The sequence below is a fragment of the Eleutherodactylus coqui genome, chromosome 2 (genome assembly GCF_035609145.1).
Source record: "Eleutherodactylus coqui strain aEleCoq1 chromosome 2, aEleCoq1.hap1, whole genome shotgun sequence".
NCBI lineage: Eukaryota > Metazoa > Chordata > Amphibia > Anura > Eleutherodactylidae > Eleutherodactylus > Eleutherodactylus coqui.
Genome location: NC_089838.1, coordinates 146,641,253 through 146,663,789, shown reverse-complemented (window position 1 = coordinate 146,663,789; position 22,537 = coordinate 146,641,253). Strand labels below are relative to the sequence as shown.

At 41.9% G+C, this 22,537-nt stretch overlaps 1 protein-coding gene and 1 pseudogene across 2 annotated transcripts in view; both read right to left on the bottom strand.

Annotated features, from left to right (window-relative positions):
- The window catches only part of NELL2 (neural EGFL like 2), a 258,773-nt gene that overhangs the window by 179,148 nt on the left and 57,088 nt on the right, over window positions 1–22,537 (bottom strand). For both annotated transcript variants that reach the window (XM_066591718.1, XM_066591719.1), the window contains exon 3: window positions 5,461–5,611. In XM_066591718.1, the coding sequence (XP_066447815.1) occupies window positions 5,461–5,611 (151 nt within the window). The remainder of the gene's footprint in view (window positions 1–5,460; window positions 5,612–22,537) is intronic.
- LOC136613687 (U6 spliceosomal RNA) lies at window positions 3,841–3,975 on the bottom strand (annotated as a pseudogene).

Here is a 22,537-nt window from a genome sequence, read left to right as displayed (position 1 = left end):
GGAATAGCAGAGCTGTGTGTGTGTGAATCGAGATATAGCAGAGCTGTGTCTATCATGTGCTGTGTGCGTGATGTGTGGGATCAGGATGCATGTAAATGGATGTACAATGTAGCAGAGCTGTGTGTGTAATGTGCTGTGTGCGTGATGTGTTGGATCAGCATGCAAGTAGTAGAGCTGTGTGTGTAATGTGCTGTGTGTGTAATGTGTGGGGGCTACTGAAAACTGAGACCAGACACCTAGGAGTACTGTGATGCTGGTGTCCAGTGTGCAACTTAGTACAGGATATACATATTTCACTCAACTCAGTCACTGAGCCTTACTGACTGACTTCAGTTCTCACAACACTCACCCAGTGAGTGCCATGCCTTCCAGGGATGAAGTGTAAACCTGTTCTCGGGCAAGGTGGGAAGTGGAGTTTGAACACAGTGAGCAGGCAAACACAAAATAGGCATCATAACTTCTGCCTACACAGAACATTGCCAAGACTATCAGGAGGAGCATGGGTGTGCCGCACCCTGTCCCCAGGATAGGAGGACCAGTAAGATCAATCACGCAATTTAAACAAGCTAGCATCAATGGCCAACTGTGTAGTAAGGCAATGTGGCCCTCCGGGAATAAACCTCTTGGGCAGATTGCCAATCTGGACCTGAAAGGACCACCATTAGCTGAAGAATATAACTTGTAGGTAGAAATTAACTACATGTAATAACATAGGTTTTTACTGTCAAAGCTGACAGTGGCATGGATATCAACCAACCGAAAGGAGCAGTGCAAAACCATAAAACATGGAGAAAGCTCGCCTTTAGGGTTGCCGAGGGTCATGAACAACTAAATGGCTAACAACAACAAAGGTTTAATTTTTAAGGCCCAAACATAATTTTAGGGTTTAGAATTTGGGATTGCTCATGTATAAATGAAATAAAACCTGTACTAGAAGACATAGCAATGAAAAAAGATCATCGACCGATGATTAACAAATTTTTGTCATGCCATCAAATGTAGTGATACTGTTAAACCTGACACTGAATAGAGTACCTCCTAAGAAGTGGTTACTTGGCCTGGTAGCTATTGTAACTTGCATAAAATAAGGTACTCAGTGATCCATTCAGAGTGTTAGCAGTCGAGGTGTTTGCACAGATGAATCATGTGGAACAGACAGAATTCCTATGACAGAATAAGCCGGGCTGTAAATCTGAGATGTGTGCATCACATTTAGAATCCACACAGTGGGCTGACTCCCATAATGTTGGAGTACATTCATTTTGTCGCTATAATGTAACCAGATGGATAGACATCAATCTAGAGATTTATGTGCACATTGCAGCATACACACCTCCAGTGTGCTCAAACAGAGCCAATGTCTCAAAGCAGGAGTTTGGAATCAGAACGAAAGAAGGTTCAAATTCAGACTTCAGTATTATACAGACTGAGCTCCTATTATTTTATTCATTGTATGGCAATGTGCGCACAAGTTATGTCTGTTATGTCGGTACCACACCTGACTTTTTAACAGAACATCGTGCTAGAGGCAAAGCCAAAAAAGGGCAACATCTACATGAAGTTTGTATCTTTGTGTGCATTTCCTCCCACACGCCAAAAAACCTACCTATAGGTTAATTTGTATCCCCTGAAGTTAGCCCTAACATAGGTGTCAAGAAATTGTGAGCCCCACTGGATACAGGGACTACTAGGAATGATGGAAATCTCTTTACAGCGCCGTGGAACATTGGAAACATTGTAGAGATTTATGAAATCTGATAAAAAGGAAAAAGTGCTAGTTGTGCTCCCTTACCCCATTAGGGTTTTGTGTGTTTGTGTTTCTCTTTGGCGCTTGCTGATGGGTGTCTGGGAGAGAAAAAACACGACAGTACTTAGACAGGAGCTGTATGCTCCATTTAGTTTTCCTTTAGGTCCATTTACAGTTTATTTAGGAGACCATTAAATTAAAGTTTGTTTTTTTTTCTTTTATTCCTTTCTCTCTTACTGGGTCCGCCCTACTTTCTTCTTCCTTCCTTCCTATTTAACCCCTTATCGGCCAAGCTTTTTTTTTTTTTCGTTTTTTCCTCCCCTCTTTTAAAAAATCGTAACTCCTTTATTTATCTATCGACAAAGCTGTATGAGGGCTTTTTTTTTGCGAAAGAGTTGTATTTTTCAATGGTACTATTTAATGTGCCATATAATGTACTGAAAAACCTTTTAAAAATTCCAAGTGGAAAGAAAGGGAAAAATAATGAAATTCCGCCATCTTTCGGTGTGTCTTGTTTTTACGGCACACAAACTGTAATAAAAATGACATTATTCTATGGGTCCGCAGCATCACCATACATGATTACCAGGAGCATGTATGGTGACGTATGTACAGTTACGTTCAGGTCTCTGATTTGTGGCAGACAATACCTGACTTCCTCTGGGCTGTCTACCTGGATGTCACCGCTGATACCGGTGGCGGCCCTTCAGCTGTGTCCCAGGGCTCCAGGACAAGCAAGCATGCCCTCTTTTTTTATTTTAGGCCGGGCCAAGCAGGTGGACAGGGTTTTGTTGTAATGACAAACCCCTTTAAATAAGAATGTCAAATTTAACTATTGTATCACTCAACACAAGGCTTGAATATACCAGAAAAGGGATCCTCTTTAAGCTTGTTAAAAGTCAACGATCAGCCTTATCAGGGCCGCACACTGAGTTCTCAGCAGGATACAGCTGATACGATTGTTTCAGCTGGCATCCCGCTTGGAGAACAAATCAAAAGTATGCAGAAGACAGCGGTCCAGCTCGGAGTGCTCAGCTGTATACCAGCTGTGCGCTCCGAGGAGAAAACAGTTGTATACAGAAGACAAGTGGCCCCACTTGTCTTCTGTATACCCCCCTCAGAGCGCTCAGCTGTATGACAGCTAATTCTTAGTGCTGTCGGTGCAGCCTTTCTCCCGGTGCCCAGCTTGATTCAAATGTGGCCTTCTTAATAGGTTGTAAGCCTGCATGGTGCACTACACGTACCATGTGGCCCAACACCCTGTATTTACTCTTTTGTGTAAAAATAAGCACTAAGCAGCCGCCCCCCTCAGTATAAGGAGGGGTTGTGTGTGGCTGCTCATCAGTGTCCTCCACATGTGTTATTTGCTCCTGCATTCAGCAGTCTGGCTGTCTGCATGTTTGGGTTGTGGTGCTTCTGCCTGCCCTCTTGTATCAGTATATCACTAAATATTTGGCCAATTTCTGTATTTTTTTTTTCCTATTAGGCATTATCAGACACATTAGATACTGCAGACAAAGAGTATCCTTCCCTGGACCATTACAGTATTCAATATCCTCTTCTAGAACCTTTACCACATCATTAGCTTACATAATAATCTGGCACCGTTTACCATTGTGTGCCCTCTGTGGTTTTGCACTGGGCCTTAGCTACTGCATTATCATAAAGGGATAGTACCAAGAATAATTTTTATCACCTATAATACAATAGGTGATATAAGTATGATGGTTAGGGGTCTCACCATTGAGACCACACTGGTCCCATGTCCCTCCTCCTCCTCACTGCAGGCTCACTGCACCCCCTGCAGTGAGGAGGAGCTTGAATGGAGCGGCAGTCATGCAAACACGGAACTGCTGTATTCATTTTCTTTCAATATTTTTTATTGGATTTTAAAGTAAACAAAGAATAACAAAGTTGACATATTTGTTGCGTTAGAATACAATTTCTTTACCGTGACATAAATATTTTAAACATGCAATGGTTGTTGAATAGTAATGAAACTTATGTTCCTTTTTACAAAAGAAAAGAAAAAAGTTGCCAGATCAATGTATTTTGTCACTGGAGTACTAGATATCAACTTCAAACCAGAGACTAAAAATTTGGAACGCTTCACGAATTTGCGTGTCATCCTTGCGCAGGGGCCATGCTAGTCAAACATGTAACCATCGACAAATGGATTATACAAGTTCTCTGCCTATTTACAAAGACATGTTGCCTATAGATTCAATTTCTTCTGCTCATCGAGGAGCACATAAACATTTTCTTATAGCATTCAGAATCTGCATAATGTCAAATGACTTTCCAAGATCCCCAACCTTACAATCCATCAACACTTTATTATATCAGCAGGGTCTGGGAGCAATGCTGGGAGAAATACCAAAGCATGTAACAACTAAGATCGGGCTCAGATGCCCGTGTTTCTGGCGTGCCACACACATATTTCTTGCGCACGAGCATGCAGCAAGTACGGAATGATAATGCATACTTACTGCATGTTTCCAATCCCCATACACTATCTTGGCGTGTATTTGTACGTAAGATAGAACATGCATGTGTGTGCGGCCCAATGAAAATGTATGCATCGGTAATACGCAAGATGCACACGGACATGTGAACCCGCCCTAAGAAGGGCACAAAAGCCAAAAACATAAAAGATGCATGGATTGGCATTGCGAAGACCAAAAAAGTGTAACATTTATTTCTGATTTGTTTTTTGCCTAGCTATACAGTTCCCACAAATGTAGCAGAATTGAATTTGTCATTAAGCTGTTCCTTTTGTGCCCTGTAAAGGGATTCTATCAACTGTGCAACGCCCTTTCAGAATACAGCCAGCTAGGCGAAAAGCTGATCACCTATTACATCAAGGGGAAGATGTGGGCATCCACACACTCATCCATACATTTCCACATTATATGGTGCCTAGTCAAATGATCTGCAGTCATATGAAAAAAAACCTTAAAACACTCAGAGGAGGTTTATTCATTCTGTTATGCCAATTTTATACTAAACACCTAAGATACTTAAAGGGGTTGTCTCATGAAAGCATGTGGGGTTATATACTTCTGTATGGCCATATTAATGCACTTTGTAATGTACATCGTGCATTAATTATGAGCCATACAGAAGTTATTCACTTACCTGTTCCGTTGCTGGCGTCCTCATCTCCATGGATCCGTCTAAAATCGCCTCTTCTGGCGATTTTAGACGCGCTTGCGCTGTGCGATCTTCTGTCTTCTGAATGGGGCTGCTCGTGCCGGAGAGCGGCTCCTTGTAGCTCCACCCCGTCACGTGTGCCGATTCCAGCCAATCAGGAGGCTGGAATCGGCAATGGACTGCACAGTGAAGATCCCGGCGGCCATCTTACTAAGGTAGGTAAGAAGAAGGAAGAAGTCGCCGCAGCGCGGGGATTCGTGTAAGTACTACCCGTTTTTTTTTTTTTAACACATGCATCGGGTTTGTCTCGCGCCGAACGGGGGGCCTATTGAATAAAGACAACCCCTTTAAGAGGTGACATTGCTTTCCAGTTGCTCATCGTGCTTTTAAAGTATGATTAAGCAAGTCTTTTTGTATAAAAATCACCCGTTCAGTTTCGTAGCCCTGACAAACTCAACTCAAAAATGGCGCATGTCTTCTTCTGACAGATTTGCAGTGTAATGGGAAATTTGAAGATTAACCTTTAAATTTTATAACAGAACTGTAGAGGAGATGATTACCTGTGATCTGACTGATGAATAGAGAGAATAACACCTGAATTTAGAGCAGTCTGCTTCAGCGTCACCAACACAGTGAACTCATGTTTATTCCTCAGTTTCTGAAAAAGTTTTTCTGATGAGACGGAAGAAGCTTTTAAATTTCTTGAAGAATCTGGAGGAGGAGAGGAGAAAAAACATTTTCATTTTGATGTTCATTGCAATCCAACACAATCAATCATTTAGGCTCTTACAGTCCTGTAAATGTATTAATTCTCATTGACCATGGTTGTGTTGATAGAACACATTCACAACGACTGCAGTATAAGCTTAGTAGCCCTCAGTGTTAAACTTGAATGACTGACTTAAAATATTGATGACCTGCTTTTAACCGCCCCACGTAGATTTCATAAATGATTCATAGGTCCAAGCTAGGGCGGCCCTTAAGACTCACATCTTATACATAGAACTGTGTCTACATCTCCAGTTACATTTTCAGTCTCCCAATGTAGAAGAACACTTCTACTTATTTACACAACCAATTAGAATGTTGACATTGCTATTAAGATCACACAAATAGAAAAAAGTATAGCAGCAGTCCTTATAAGCTATGGCACTTAAAGGGGTTGTCCCGCGCCGAAACGTTTTTTTTTTTTTTTTTAACCGCCCCCCCCGTTCGGCGCGAGACAACCCCGATGCAGGGGTTAAAAAAACAACCCGCACAGCGCTTACCTGAATCCCGGCGGTCCGGCGTCTTCATACTTACCTGCTGAAGATGGCCGCCGGGATCCTCTGTCTCCGTGGACCGCAGGGCTTCTGTGCGGTCCATTGCCGATTCCAGCCTCCTGATTGGCTGGAATCGGCATGTGACGGGGCGGAGCTACACGGAGCCGGCATTCTACACGAGCGGCCCCATAGAAGACAGGAGAAGACCCGGACTGCGCAAGCGCGGCTAATTTGGCCATCGGAGGCCGAAAATTAGTCGGCACCATGGAGACGAGGACGCCAGCAACGGAGCAGGTAAGTATAAAACTTTTTATAACTTCTGTATGGCTCATAATTAATGCACAATGTACATTACAAAGTGCATTATTATGGCCATACAGAAGTGTATAGACCCACTTGCTGCCGCGGGACAACCCCTTTAAGATCTTAACATTAACCCTTTCCAATCCACTGTCTGACGTCTGAAGACATTCTGATTGAAGGCTGTACAGCTCCGATGTTGGAAGACATCCAGCAGGGTATTCTTACTCTCAGAGGCGTAACTTGAAGTTTCTGGGGCCTAATGCAAAATCTGTAACAGGGCCCCCAACTATAATGCTTCAGCCATAGTACTGGGCTCCCGATAGGGAGAGGCCTTATGGGCCCCCTAAGGCTCCTGGGCCTGGGTGCAACCACATCCCCTGCATCCCCTATAGTTACATCCCTGCTTACTGTATATTACTGGCCGCTCTGTTGTCGGGAGCCTCTCCAGCATGCCCCATACCGCAGTACTGGCTCTAGCCAGCAGATGGCGCCATTGTATAATGGCAGAAAGAGAAAGCACCCTAGAAAACCCTGAATCCAAAATTGAATTGCAAAGGGTTAAAGGGTGAATGCCCATGGACGTATTTGTAATGCAGTAATCCACATGTGAATTCCAACAGCTTTCTACTTGCCAATACTCACATGCGGAATTCTATTGTGGAAAAAATTGTTGCATGTTCTATTTTCCACGGATTTACGCCGCGGGAGGTCTCCCTTAATATAGCATTAATGGAGACCATGTAAATCCGAGATCACTCGCAGACACTTTTTTGTTTTTAATGGCGGTACTCCCATGGGGCTCATGGGCACGAGCCCTAGGATATTAACTCCCTGTGAGCACCACATCATTTTGCCACAGATTTTGCACCCAAACTTCATGTCATTTTAGCATTCTATTCAATGCCATGGAAATCTGTGAAGATTTTGAAATCCCTGTCAAGCAAAAAAAAGAAACAGAATTCACATGATTCTTCGAAGCTGAAACCGTGTCAGGTGGTTCACTGGGGTTAAACTGGTTTGTGGAACCAGCCTTGGATCTCTGCCGCAGATCAAATGCCAGATCCACATTTTAAAAATCTGCCATGGATCTGACACTCTTAATACCGTGTGACCGAGGCATTACACCGTTCTTGTAGGATAAACATTATTGTGCAGTGGCGATGGCAAACCTTGCCAAAAGACTGCCCTACATGCCATGCACCAGAATTATTATATGTTTTAGATACTTTTCAAACATTGTAGGGAGGTGCAAAAAGTGTCTAAAAAGGGGATGTGATTAAGTAGACTCAGAAAATTATTAAAGGGGTTGTACCAAGATTGCAAGTTATTCCCTATCCATAGGATTGGCAAGTGTTTCCCATTGTTTTTAATGCGAAACTTCACATCACATCACACTCGCATGCACCTTGCATGCTGTGCAATGTTTTTGCTGTCAAATAGGTACGTGCAGGCGCAGACTTTTAATTTAAATATAGCATATATGTTAAACGTACATGGAAAAGAGGTACATTAATGTATGCAGTTTTAAGCTTACAACTGCCTTTTTTAGTATAAAAGTTCAATATATAGCCATAGATTTCCATTTTAACCTGAAAAACGTATGTTTTTTTTTTACTGCAAACAGAGCAAAGACCAATGTAATGGAGGTAAAAAGTAGTTAAAATTGTGTGTTTTTGAACTACACATGACCAATTCTAGTCTATGGGTACATAAAGTGATATGTTTGAATACTTTTTTTGTTTAAACGTATCCACTCGATGAATAGCTAAACATGATGTAAACAGTCCTTTACTGACTACTGAGATCCGTAGAGAAGATATTTGCCCCAGCTGAAACAGTACAAATAATAATGTGCCCAAATGGCTACTAATTCAAATTAGACTGATAAGGGCTCATTAACATTAGCATCTTAGCCTTATACATGGTTTAATTATAAAACATAAAAGAACAGATAAATCAAAGAATTCAATTGATTTTAGTAGAATTTACTATGGCAATTCTGTCATTAGTTTATATCCGTATGGATGCCCTACTCAAAACAAATTGAAGAAATTGATCCGTTCTAGAATAGGAAAACAAAAGACGTGCCACCCCCCATGAGATGCAATCGTTATCCTAGGCTAGGCATTCTAGTAAGTAATCTGGCTTCTTGAACAACATACAATTCACCACTGCTTTTTTATATATATCTAAATATAATGTAAAGCACAGCAAATTAGTACAGAGGCCACATGAAGCGTGTGTAGTGAGGCATTCCAGCTTGTGCCAGGTAAAAGATATCAAGCTGCTGGTTTCCTAACAGAATTAATTATACAATGGATTTTTTTCATAGGTTTATGTTTCTTTTAAAGGGCCTGTTCAGTTGTAAACTATTGATGGCCTTTTCTTAGGATAGGCCACCAGTAGTAGATCAGAGGGAGTCTACCGCTCAGGATCTTTGCTGATCAGCTGCTCTCTAGACAACTGTGCTCATGCACTGAGATGATTTCTGCAGGAAGCAGACAGCTCCTTTTCCACTGCAGTGGCAAGGCCTGATATTATAGGCAAACTTCCCATTCACTTCAGTGGGAACTTTGCCTGTGATACCGACCTGGCCACTATAGTGAGAACGGAGCTGTCTGTTTTCCGCTGAAATCTGCACACTGCACAAATGCACTGGCTGAGCGAACAGCTGATCAACAGTGGTCATGGGTGGCAGACCCCTTCCGATCTACTACTGATGGCCTATCAATAGTGTACAACCCTTTTAAAGTGAGGAATTCTCATTAGATAGGAGACTTAGGTCAATGATCTCACTCCTGCCAAGTCTGGACAGAAAGGATGAACCAAAAAAAGAATTAACATCACATAGGACTAAATTTCAATAAAAGTATGGTGGGCGAAGTGGAATTCTTCTTATAATAGTTTATTGGTAATTATATCCTTTAAATAAATAATGTATTTCAGAGCACCTTGACCCATTCTTTGGATCATTCTCACTGACTTTAAGAAGGGCTCAAGTTGTCAAGAAATATGTTATTTGTTCGGCTCATTGCACATATTGGCCACCTGACTACCTATATGAGTCCCAAGTGATGTCCAGACCTTGGAACATTCATCTGTTTAAGGGTTCCTTCACACGGGCGCTGCGATTTTCGATCAACCACATCTCCTGTTTATGAGCCCACCGGGTGCGGTGAGTATACGCTGCACCTGGAATACTGTCGGGCAGGGGGAGAGAGTTTGTTAAACTCCCACGCCCTCTCCGCCCCTCGCTGGCTGTCAGCAAGGGGAAGGTTCGGGAAGGGGTGGGAGCTAATGTGCTAATCTTCCGCCCCCTCCCCTTGTTGGCAGTCGGCAAGGGATGAAGAGGGGGAGGGAAAGGGAAGGGAGTTTAGCAGAGCCTCAGCTAAACTTCCTTCCACCTCTCTTTTTTGGCAGCTCCCATAGGAGTCTATGGGACCGTCCGCCGTATTCTGGCAGGAAGATAGTTCTGGCTGGCGTAAAAATGGCTGGCCGGAATGCACACTGTATGCGCCGGCCGTTTTTATGTACAGGAAAATCTGTACAATTGTGCACAATTTGTACACTTTAGGGTTTATTCACACAAGCATATATCGGCTGCGATTTCGCGGCCGGCCGATATACGTGACCATCTGATGCATTGGATTCCAGCGCATCAGTTCAGATGGCTGCATACATTGGCCAGCTGTGAAATCACGTCCGATATACGCTTGTGTGAATAAGTCCTAAAGTGTACAAATTGTTGAGCCTACTACACAACAGCTATAGGTGAGCATATCAGCTATTGCCTCACTATTGTTGGCCGTTATACCATTGTTTTCAAACATACTGTCTCAAGGGTTTGTTCACATGTAGCTGCATATTTTTGCACATCTTCAGCAGATTTCACCTTTTTAATTAAATTAAAATTGAATGGGTTAAATCTGCTAGAGATCTGCATAATTATCTCTGACAAAATCCACAAAAATCATGATTCATCATCTATGGGTGAACATACCCATATAAATACTTCAGCTTGTTTCTTTCTTCTAGTAATTGATGTCTGTGATGTTGCCTCCCTGGGGTACAAATACTGTCAGTGAAAAGGTCAAATGGTTCAATGTTGAGCACTGAACTATGTTGATCGATGGCTCCTTTCATATAGTAAATATTGTCTACCTGTCCTTTTTTACAACAGTAGAATTGCTTAATTCCATATGATCAGGCAATGTCAAATGTGTAAAACTGGTACAAACAGCAAAATGATTACCAAAAAGCCTAATACTGAAGGTCATTATAATTCCAGTGTTGGGAAGAATTACAATGTGAAGTGTATCTATGCTAAATATTTCATTGGGATCAGAATAATTGCAGAACATCATGTACAGTACAGTAGGTACTCGGCTCTGGCCATGTAGTTACTGACTATTGTTGCAAAAAAATATATAAATGTAGTGAGATACTTCAAGTTTGAGAGGCACATAGTTAACTCTCTTTAGTTAGCATCATAGTTCCTTTTAATTATGATTCCTTGGCTTTCAAAGTCAACGTGAAGCAAGAACAGCAAATCAGAATTAAACCGGCTTTACTGAAAGTTAATTACAAACATATTATGGATTCTGAAGAGGAAGCACGTTTGGATTATCCTAATGCAAGGTTACACGCAGGTTTAATTAATCTTTGTTTTACAAAACAGCAGCCTCCTTTATTACAAATCTGACTTTATACTTTGTGACCTAAACTTATTGATGTCTCCCTATAACTTGTATTATGCACTCAGTAGCCATTCTGGTAGGTGTGAAGTGCATTTGAATAAACCAAATTATCTGGAATGTTCATGGAACTACTTGAAATTATAAGCTGTTTCATGACATTGAGCGTTATCTTGCCAAAAGTAGCCATTAAAGCATTAATCCCATGTTAGGTATTTATGGCACATCTACAGGATATGCCATAAATCTCTAATAGAAACACGGCTCACCTCTGGGATTTGCACCTGTCTCCAGAATATAGGTCCCCCAAGCCCTTGCCGCGTTTTGGTCAAATCACTGTTCAGTCAAGCTTACTTGGTTGGCTTTTCTCATAACACCCACAGAACTGAATGGAGAGCAATGACGTGAGGTCTCTTCTCCACCTTGATGACAGCGGCCCATTACCATGTGAGATGGGTGTTATGGGATTCCAATTTTGGAGATAGGTGTGTGTTCCATAGGTGAGACCTGAATGTATCAGACATTTATGTTCTATTCTGTGCAAAAGAAGGTGCTAACAACATTGCAGACCCCCAAATAGCCAGAATACTGATGGAGATGTATGCGTTATGGAACTGAAGTGCTGCACCACAATGTTGGTAGGAGGGTGTGGAGAAAAGTCTATTTAAGGGCAGTGTTCAACACTAAAGGACAATGTACAGTGAGAACACATGAAGGGCTGAAGTAACCTGTCTTTGGCCGAAGTGGTGATTATACCTGAGCTTGTCCACTGAGGAGTGGGCCAGTAGAGAAGGTGACTGTGTTCCTAAATGAAAGCTGTGCAATAGGAAAGAGAAGACGAAAACAACATCAACCAGCTAGATGTCACCTCACCAAACAGCACCCATAACTTAATTTATGGTGGCGTTTGGTGGTGGCAGGTTCCCTTTCAAAGTGGTTTGGGTGAAGATATCATTAACCTGTCTGTAGTGAAAGTTAATCCGCGTGGATTGTTTTTACAAGTCTACTGCTGTGTTGCTGTCATTGCATGTTAAAGCTCAGTGGTCCTTTAAGAGGTGGTATTTTTTGCTGAAAAGATCTTGGACTGCAACTGTGTGACCACTCAGTGGTGTAGACCCATGCTCTTGTTGCACAGAAAGCCGGGCAATGTGCACATTTTCACATTTGCAATCGAGGGTGGTTGAGAGTATATTTTATGAAAGGTAGTGTGCTAGCGGTCTTGAGGACACACATAGACAATGGAAAGAACTATACAAAGTAATGTCATGGTCGACCAGGGTGCAATGCACAGCTCGACAGGATAGATGCAAGACTGTGTCAGCACCGGACAAATGGGAAACACAATGCTGTAGTAAAACCCTATTAAACAAAGGAAAATGTAAAATAAGAGGGAAAACCAACCCTCCTTCTAACTGGGAAAGGTCCCAACCTAATAGCAGATTGACTGCTCTGATAAGTGCGACCCTGCAGAAAGCCTTACGGCCTGCTACCTGACCCTAACAGGGGGCAAGGAAGAAGAGCGAACCCCAGTAAAAATAACCAAGAGAGAGGGAAATAAACTGCAACTTAAAGGAGATGTCCCGAGGCAGCAAGTGGGGTTATACACTTCTGTATGGCCATAATAATGCACTTTGTAATATACATTGTGCATTAATTATGAGCCATACAGAAGTTATAAAAAGTTTTTTACTTACCTGCTCCGTTGCTAGCGTCCTGGTCTCCATGGTGCCGACTAATTTTTGGCCTCCGATGGCCAAATTAGCCGCGCTTGCGCAGTCCGGGTCTTCTGCTGTTCTCTATGGGGCTCCGTGTAGCTCCGTGTAGCTCCGCCCCGTCACGTGCCGATTCCAGCCAATCAGGAGGCTGGAATCGGCAGTGGACCGCACAGAAGAGCTGCGGTCCACGAAGATAGAGGATCCCGGCGGCCATCTTCAGCGGTAAGTATTGAAGTCACCGGACCGCCGGGATTCAGGTAAGCGCTGTGCGGGTGGTTTTTTTAACCCCTGCATCGGGGTTGTCTCGCGCCGAACGGGGGGGGGTTTAAAAAAAAAAAAACCCGTTTCGGCGCGGGACATCTCCTTTAACTAAAAGATGCACAGCTAATTCCAGGAGGACTTGGACACAGCTCCAACCACCATGGCTAACTGAGCTGCAATAAACAGCAATGAGCTAAGAGAGGGGTAGGAATATAAAGCCCTCCCTACCTGCTGATAGGTAGACCAGACAAGAAACCACACCGAATAAAACCTCTCTCAGAGGTGGGAGACTAGGAGGGAAAGACCAACATGCAACTATACGGATACAGATAGTAGCAGGCAACCCCCCACACAAAATGTATCAACCAGCAACCTGCAACCCGCATCGTGGTCAATGTACTATGACACCATCGTGATCAGCAAGCCGCTCTTGGGGCTTATAGTGCACGCCTGTGTCTGAACTATGTGTTGCTCCATCCATAGGTGTACAGATGCCTGTGTCTCAAATATATCCTATTTCATCCGTAATTGTCCTATTTGTAGTTTGCTGTGTCTGGAGCTGCTCTGGCTATGTGTGGTGTTTCCTCCCTCTTTCCCTATTTCCACCTAGGGTGGGTCATGTTTATCCTATGTTCCTTGTTGGGAGGATCACTCTGCTTTTAGGCAGGGTTCCAAGACTTCGGAGATGTAGGGTCAGATTTCCCTTTAGCCCTGTATTATGTTCATGTAGGTCTCTGTTCACACGCCCTGCACGGACATAACAGAATGACCAGCCTTACCTTAGCACAGACCTACGCAGTGTATTGATACCGTGATTTTTATACCAGTTTTCATCTCCCTCTGGGTTACCCATAGGCATTTCGTAGATACTTATGGTGTGAACTTTTTGCAACTGAGGCAGCTTTTGTAAAGCGCAACAGTCTTGTTAAAGTGGCACAGCTAGAAATGGTCTCTTCTGGGTATGACATAGTAAGCTTCTGTACTTGGCCCAAATGGATAAGTTCTTTGCAATGTGGTGTTGGAAGGAAGAGCTACAATTTTAATTTGCCCTGTGGGTCTGGAGGCCCAACTTTAAAGGGGGGTACTGTTACGTTATGCTCCTACGGCGTGGGGTGCTAAGCACTTTCAGGAGCACATCTCTGGAGGTGGGGGCTGATTCGGCTGGCTGATAGTGTTGATTAATCCAGCCGGCCAATCAAAAGGGGTCTGTGCACAAAAATACCAGCTCCTCCAGCTAGAGGGTGCTGTTTATTATATACTTTTAAATCTCCTAACTGAACCTGGGTGTTAGGATGCATGCTGTGCAGATCTATGTTTGTTTGTGGCTTGTTCTGTCCACCTGGTTTGTGTTCTGCATGCATGTGTTTCTGTTTGGTAAATGTCTGAATTCACCTTCAACTGTAGGTGTGCAGACCACTGGTCAGTGTCAACTATGTCCTATTTGGTTTATATCTGAATCCCTTCTATCCTTAGGTGTGAAGACGCTTGAATTTCCCTTTGTCCATAGGTGTGCAAACGCCCATTTATGAACTATGCTTTGCTCTGTCGGTAGGTGTGTGGACACCTGTGTCTCAACTATGTCCTTTTCCATGCATAGGTGTGCAGACGTCCATGTCTGACCTATGTCCTGTTCCATCCGTATGTGTGCCAACCTGGAGACCACTACAACTGTCAATCAGAGCTAAGCAGCAGCTTAATGGAAAAAGTGAAGGGTACTTGACCCTTATAGCACTTCCAGCAACAGCAGCGCCAGAGGGATAAAATTTAGTTTTCTTGAAGCTGGTGATCACCACGCCTGCCGATCAACTGTTTGAAGCAGATGTAGTGCTGATGCAAACCCTGCATTCTCTTCAATGTTTACATACTTCCAGCACACTGTTGGTACTCAGAATGCTGTACTTGTCATAGTGGCTGTTCAGAGTATTCTCCCATCCTAAAAATTGTCCATCAATTTTTAAAGTTTAGATAAGTCCTCTAGAATCTCCAAGTACAAACACCTCTTAATCATTTTACGTGAATTTTTAACTGATTTTTTAACAGATTTTTCAGTTTACATTTAATATTCTCATATTTAGTAGAGCTAATATATATATAAAACACATTATGGGGGAGATGTATGAAAGCTCAAGCACCTAGATTTTGGTCTATAATGCAACTTTTTCAGTTAAAGGATACATGCACACGGGCGGTTAAAAAGTAGCACCCGAGGTTCTTGGGTGCAATTCAGATTGGACCGTACTTAGACTTCCCATCCATATGCTGTCCAATGTGCTGAATACAGCACATTGCCATGTACTTTTCTCGTCCAAAAATGGGACAAGAATAGGACTTACTCAATTTTTTTTTTTTGCTCAGATTTTCAGTCAAAGTAAAACAAAAAACCTATGTGCGTACACGCATTCAAATCAGACAGATAGATCATCCGCGTGCTAGATTTCTAAAAGCTGTGAGACTATTTTCTATTATTTACCCCTTGTGATGTAATTTTACTTTTAGTCTAAATTTGTGGACATGATTTAGGTGGTGTAATGGTTTATAACGTGCGAAGTTTAAAAAAACTCACATAAAAAGTTGTACAGCTACTCCAATGCTGAGAAGGTGTATTTCCAACACCAACTTTCACGCCACAAAGAAAGAAGGTATTTGCTCCTAATTTAACATACAGTGTGCGACCTTTTGGTGAATTTGTCGCATAATAGATCAGTACTTAGAAGAAAAGTTGCACATAAAAATAATATATGATAAATCTCCACCATGTTTTTAACTTTAAATATCTTTTATTTTTTTAATAATTGATTAAACTTTTTTCTCATTTTAACATTTTTTAGTTGCCTTGAACTTGTGATCATCTGATTGCTCCTGCATTATAATGCAATATATACCATAGTATTACATTATACCGTGATCTAACAGGCAGTCTATAAAGCCATGCCACAGGCATGGCTTCATAAGCAATCTGCAATGGCAGCCCTAGGGGCCTTCAGAAGTCCCCCGGCTGTCACGGCAACCAAACAGCACCCCACAATCTCATCGTGGAGGAGCTAATTGGGGAATTTAAATATCACTGTCAGAAGGGACAGCGGGATATAAAGGATTAATAGCGCTGATCATGGCTGTGGTTGGTGGGTGTCGGCTGTCTTTGTCAGCTGTCACTTGCATTGTATGAAGTGGGATTGACCCCAGATCCTGCTCCATGCGAACCCCAAACGTCCATGACATAACTGTATGTCATGGTGTGTTGATGGGTTGAAGAGTATGTAGAGAAAAGCATTGAATTTTGATTTCTTCCTGTGAAATTTTACCTTGTGATTCTGCAATCATCATGGTAAACCCGCATTGTACTTTTACATACAGTAAACTTTACTGTAACACAGCATGACCAGCATATGGCTACTTCTTAAGCAGTAAGAATATACTAATGCCTTGTGCACATAGACTATGATGGTAGGACCCAGTAGCAAAATCAAACTAGGATTGGGGAGCCCTTGCAGGTAGGATCCTAATGGGCCGCTCCAGAGCTCATCAATCTCCACCGATCTGTCAATGCCACCCCACTAACTGTTATTGTGTAAATCATCATGATGGCAACTACACAAACGCCTGACAAAACATATTCCCCTGCAAACCGCCTCATCAGGTAGGCGATTCATGAGTATAGAGTTTAATAACAACAGATGTATCAAACATTAAATTAACACATTATGATAGCTTAACTACAATGTGCTACAATGTTGTGAATCGAACCAGTCATGTTAATGATTGGCTGTATCTGGGCACAGTGATATTAAATGTAGGATATTTTCCTGTAGTCCTACTGTATGTACAACCACAGATGACATCACAAATTGTTGCGCCAAGTAAGAATCCCAATACTGCTACATTTGTACAGCGGATTATTAGACTTAGAATAGACTAAATATAGTCCTTTTATCCGCTGTATATGAAAATCTGCTAGAATTAATACACAATTCCATGGCCCCCACATGAAGGATGGTAGCCCTACCCGTGACCAGGGGGCCCGGCCGATCAGGAGAAAAAATAATTTTTCTGATACCAACAGCAAAACACAGAGTATGTTACCCTGTCATGTCCCTACAGCACCCAAACCTAAGATAAGGTGCTGTGGGGACATGACGGTGACCCGAGGATGTGATTTTACTTAATGGGAACACGCTGACAACCAATCTTTTCCCTTGCAGCAGCGGCTTCTCACTTTACTGTACTGAAGTGAAATGGCCCGGATTTGGAGGAGGGCAGGCTGTCAGCGGGGACCCAATAAGTATAACAATCACATCTCCAGGTCCCTGACATGTTTCCACAAAACCCTCGGGTGCTGTGCAGACATGACAGGCTATTTTAACGCTGGTAAACACTGACATTTTTGTGTGTTTGCCAGCGTAATATGCCCAAAAGATAGGGCAGTGCCTATTGTTTTGCGTGTTGAAAATTCCATCAACAAATATGCTATACTAGTGAGAATTAACCCATTAATAACAATAGGTTCTATTCTCTGTGTATTTGATTGCCAGAATTTCCATCAAAAACCGGCCTATAAAATAGTTAATTAATCATATTGTTAAATAAATTGCAAAACCAAATTCCTATTTTTCAGATTTGAAAACAATTCAGCTTTATTTGATACTGAGGCTATTAACACGTCAGGCCATTATATACACAAATCAGGCGCACAAAAGAGAAAAATACAAGTTGAATGACAATCAAAACAGTCAACTGACCGTCAGCTCATAACCAAATATTTCAAGAAAGAAAATGTTGCAGGAATCTACAAGTGATTGCAATGCTACCGTGGATCCATCTACTTCTATCCAAGAATTGACTAATGATGAAGGTGATCAGTCCAAGAAAGTCGAATTTGACTTAAATATAGATGATGTCCCTGAAACAAAAATAACTGAAGATGAAGATGTCAGATCTAGTCATGATGAAGAAAATCGTCATGGTGTTTCGGAGAGGAGCTCATTAAGCTTGATGATCTAATTCAGTGTTTCTCAACTCCAGTCCTCAGAGACCACCAACAGGTCATGTTTTTAGAACATCCTATAGTAAGAACACTGGTGGTAATGTCTGAGGCACCAACAATAATTACATCCCCTGTGCAATACTGAGGAAATCCTGAAAACATGACCTGTTGGGGGTCCCTGAGGACCGGAGTTGGGGAACACTGATCTAATTGACATAGCATCAACTTCTACTGCAATATCTACTACTGTTTCGACTTCCAGTAACATATAATATGATGATCCAGGGACATGGCCAACAGAAATATCTGATGAGGAGACAAAATATTGTTAGCTCATATGTTGGCGTTGAGCTTGACATTATTCAAAAGCTCTCTAATACAATACCAAGTACTCATACTGGGAAAATTTTCAAAAAAAACTTGTTTTAACTGAAAACAAAAACATATAGGAACAAGTAAGACATGTCCTCATTGACATGGCTCAAATGAAAGCTTGCAAATAGCTTTGTAAAGGATTGTACCCCTTTTTGAACACTCATTTTGTAGTTTGTATTCTATGAATACTTATTTAATAAAACAACTTTGTTACCTATCGTTTCATTTTTCTACCTTAACTAAAACGCGCAGCGTACCGTAACAAAAAGGCCGGTTAGAGGGTGGATGGGCTAGGGGGCAGGGTGTGATGGGGAGGGGGGGGGGGAGGGGGTGGCAGTTGGTATTCTGGTAAGGAGGCACCTGAAAAAATGTGGGGGCCTGGCACAATCCACCCATTGTGGTGCATGATTCTTTGTTCAACTAAACCACTTGTCCATTATGTTGAAAATATAATAGTTTGACTCAGATTTCACAGTTCAGTTTGAATTAAACAAACCTACACATATAAAAAACCGTAACTTGATTGGGATAACTTCTTGTGACATTTTTTGATTGAAAACAATTTTTCTCTCGTCTTAACTCAACAAAACCTACTGTAAAGCAGTTAAAAGGGTAAGCAAACTTGTAGCTCAGAAAGTTATCATAACACATTAAGGACGCTTTCACATAGGTAACAAAATCGCGTGATGTTCTTGCGACGCGACAGCGCTACAAATCACATGTATGCGAAGTCCATGCTTTCCAATGGGTTTCCTTACATTAGTGATGTTTTGTAGGCTGCTACATTGGAGAAAAAAAATTGTGATTTGCTATGTTTTGTAGCCCATGTTTCCCTATTTAGCCTTCCTTTGTATTGCAGCGCACAAAAACTTTTATAGTAGGAAATCCTATCGTTTCCCCTGAAATAACCCATAGCTGCATTAAAAAAAAAAATAAAAAAAAATATATATATATATATACCACCTAAGGCCGAATCCACAGGGCCAGAAACCGACCCTGTGCCCAGCCAGGGACCCCTGCATACCTGTCCGGTTCTCTATTGTGGATGTGCCGGTTGGCACATGCGCAATACAGATTAGGCCGCACCGTTGCTAGGTGATGGCATGGATTCCACGGCTCGTCCGCAGTGTCAGCTGCGGATAAGCCTTGGATTGGACGGCTTCCATTGACTTCAATAGAACCCGTCCATGTAGAATCCGCACTGGAAAAGGACATGCTGCGACTTTCCCTCTTCAAGTGGAAAATCGCAATTGATTTCTGCTCCGGATTTTGCAATGAAAATACGCCTGTGTGTATTGGGCCTAACAGCGCTGTACTTCAAAGCTCTGGCACACTTGTGTGCAGTCTTCAGCCAGCATTTCCTGGTCAGAGGGTTCAAAAATCCAAGAAGCGCTGGCTCCGATTGGTTCTCGAGCGCCGCTGCTCAGCCAATCATTGCAGCGCTTGATGAACCAATCACAGCCAATCAATGTGACAAAAAAAATTCCAGCAAAAGAGTGCCACAAAATTGCAATATCGTTGCAAGATAACACAGCAATATCACACAAAACACAGCTACGATGTCACTGCAATTTTCTCATGGCAATATCGCTGTCAACTATGTGAAAGAGGCCTAAATCTCAAGTTAAACTCTACTAAATCTGTATGTAGTAGACACTTTAAATGTAAAAGTGCCCCAAGTCGCTGCCAGTTAGTGCTCACCAATCAGCTGTACGTACCAGTGGCTAACCTCCCCTGCTATGGAGCAGACCTGCAGGCAGCTGTGGGATAAGGAGGTGCTATCCTTACCACACAGCTGCCAACCGGGTCCGAATTTGTGGACTTTCGCTCTAATGTGCCTAGACATTTGCTATTGATTGTCTAACTTATGTTCTCTAACATAAGCTGGGGTGTTCACTTTTGGAAACCCTTATGTTTGTCTACATTAAACAGCTCCAATTGAAATCAATGATCTGCCCATTTAATGCATGGACATACTAGTTCCTTATTATATGAGATCTTCATTCGGCTCTACTACTGAGATCTACTACTGCTCTTTATTCCTCCTGTAATAATACCTCCCTCACTGCCTGCTCTGGGCAAGTTCAAAATATATATTTTTTCCTATTTTCCTCCTCTAAAACTTCAGTGCGTCTTAGGCCTTAGTCAGACGGGCGCTTTTTCACGCGATTTGCGCATTGCATGTCGCATGCGCATGCGCAAATCGCGTGACCGGCGGTGAAAAATCGCGGGAAAAATCTGCACCTAGCCGCGTTAATCGTCGCAGCAAAACGCCTGTCTGACCGGAGAAAAATCGCCGTGCGCATCAAAATGCGCATGAAACTGAGACTGACCGGCGAAAAAAATGATTTTGGTGTGCACATAAAACACAGAACGCAGATAGGCGCGATCTGCGAATCGTCGTGTCCTATAATTTTTCGCATATCCGCATAAAAAGCGGACATATGACCGATACCATAGCGAACCATTGGTTCTATATATGCGCAAATTGCATGCGCATGCGCAAATCGCGCGAGAAAACGCCCGTCTGACTAAGGCCTTATAGAGTGAAAAATACTGTAATTCTTTTAATTTATATTCAGGGATGAGTTATTTTTATTGCATTAATTAATACTATCCTGTGGCCTGTAACAGAAAATACTATTATCATACTGACTGAAAATTTAGTGATAAGATTAAAATTTGCATTTATACCAATTTGAACTGTATACAGAAAACCAGTAGTTGGGTGTTAAAGTGTGATACATCTCTTGACATCTCAGTGTGTAGCAGTGTTAAAACATGTTTATCTTTTTAATTTGGGTAATGGCATTTGTTGGCACTTCTGTTTGTGTTAAACTGCATGAATATTTTTTTCTGGTAGCCTGACCGACATGACTTCTACTGTAGCTCTGCCAAAAGTAGAGTGTAGGGTTGCGGGAGGCTAATTAAAAACAAATACCGCAGAAATTGAAAAGGACTGATATTTTTTTAAGACCTGAACCTATTCTGTTAATTATGGAGGCTGTTCATGGGGCTGCAAATGCATCCAGCCGAGTTCATACATGTACATTGTAAAATGATCACATGGCATCCACATATAATTATGTCAACAGATGAAAATAGCATGATAGGGAATTTAGTTAATGTACGATGTGATCCTACTAAGCTCCAACAATATCCGCTCTTCTAGGAGGGCCTCCCACTGGAGTGTGAAAGGACTGTCATATGATTCATGTGCATTTAATTACACCAACATTAGTGAAGTTGGACACTGAGATTAAGCAAGTCCTGGCTCATAGCTGTAATTCCAAGCCATGTAGAAGGGGTTCAAAAAGATTGGAATTGAGACTTGTCAAACTTTTACATACCATACTTAGCCAACTAAGTGATGCTCTTTAGTACATATAGATTTGGGCGAACTGTAGTACTAAAGCATGGAAGGGCTTTTCTCAAACTGTGGCCACAAAGTTGAAGGCATAAACTTCTTTATTCTATTTCTATTCTTTAATTTTATTTTGCCTTGCTCACACTTCCTGTTTAACCTATACTACTATATTTGAAAAGATACAATTGTGAAACTTTTGTCTTATAACTTTGTTCAGCTAACCGTACATGAAAGACAAAATGCAACAGATTTTGGCCATTTCAGCCAACCATAATTTGAAAACTATTGTTTGCATAGGCCCTTATGTCGGCCAATGATATGATCGGCTAGATCAGAAAACTTAAACTGTGGTTGATTTAAGAATATATGTGTTTGGTATGAATGGCCAACTATAGCCAACCAGTTGTCACTTCCTGCAAGAGCACTGGGATTTCTGTTTTAAAATCAATTCCCTGATTGGTCAGTTTTGGTTGTCATGTTGCTAGTAAGATCATTTGGATCGGCGACTAATCGGCTGCATCTTAGGCATATAGCCATCTTTACTATGTTTTGAAAACTCAGTGAAAGTTATGTTTACAAAGAAAAATTAAATTGATTTTCTTTTATGGCAAGTAAAGAGTCCCACCCAAAACATGAAAATTAGCCCCCAATAGAAATACATTTTTCAACATCACAACTG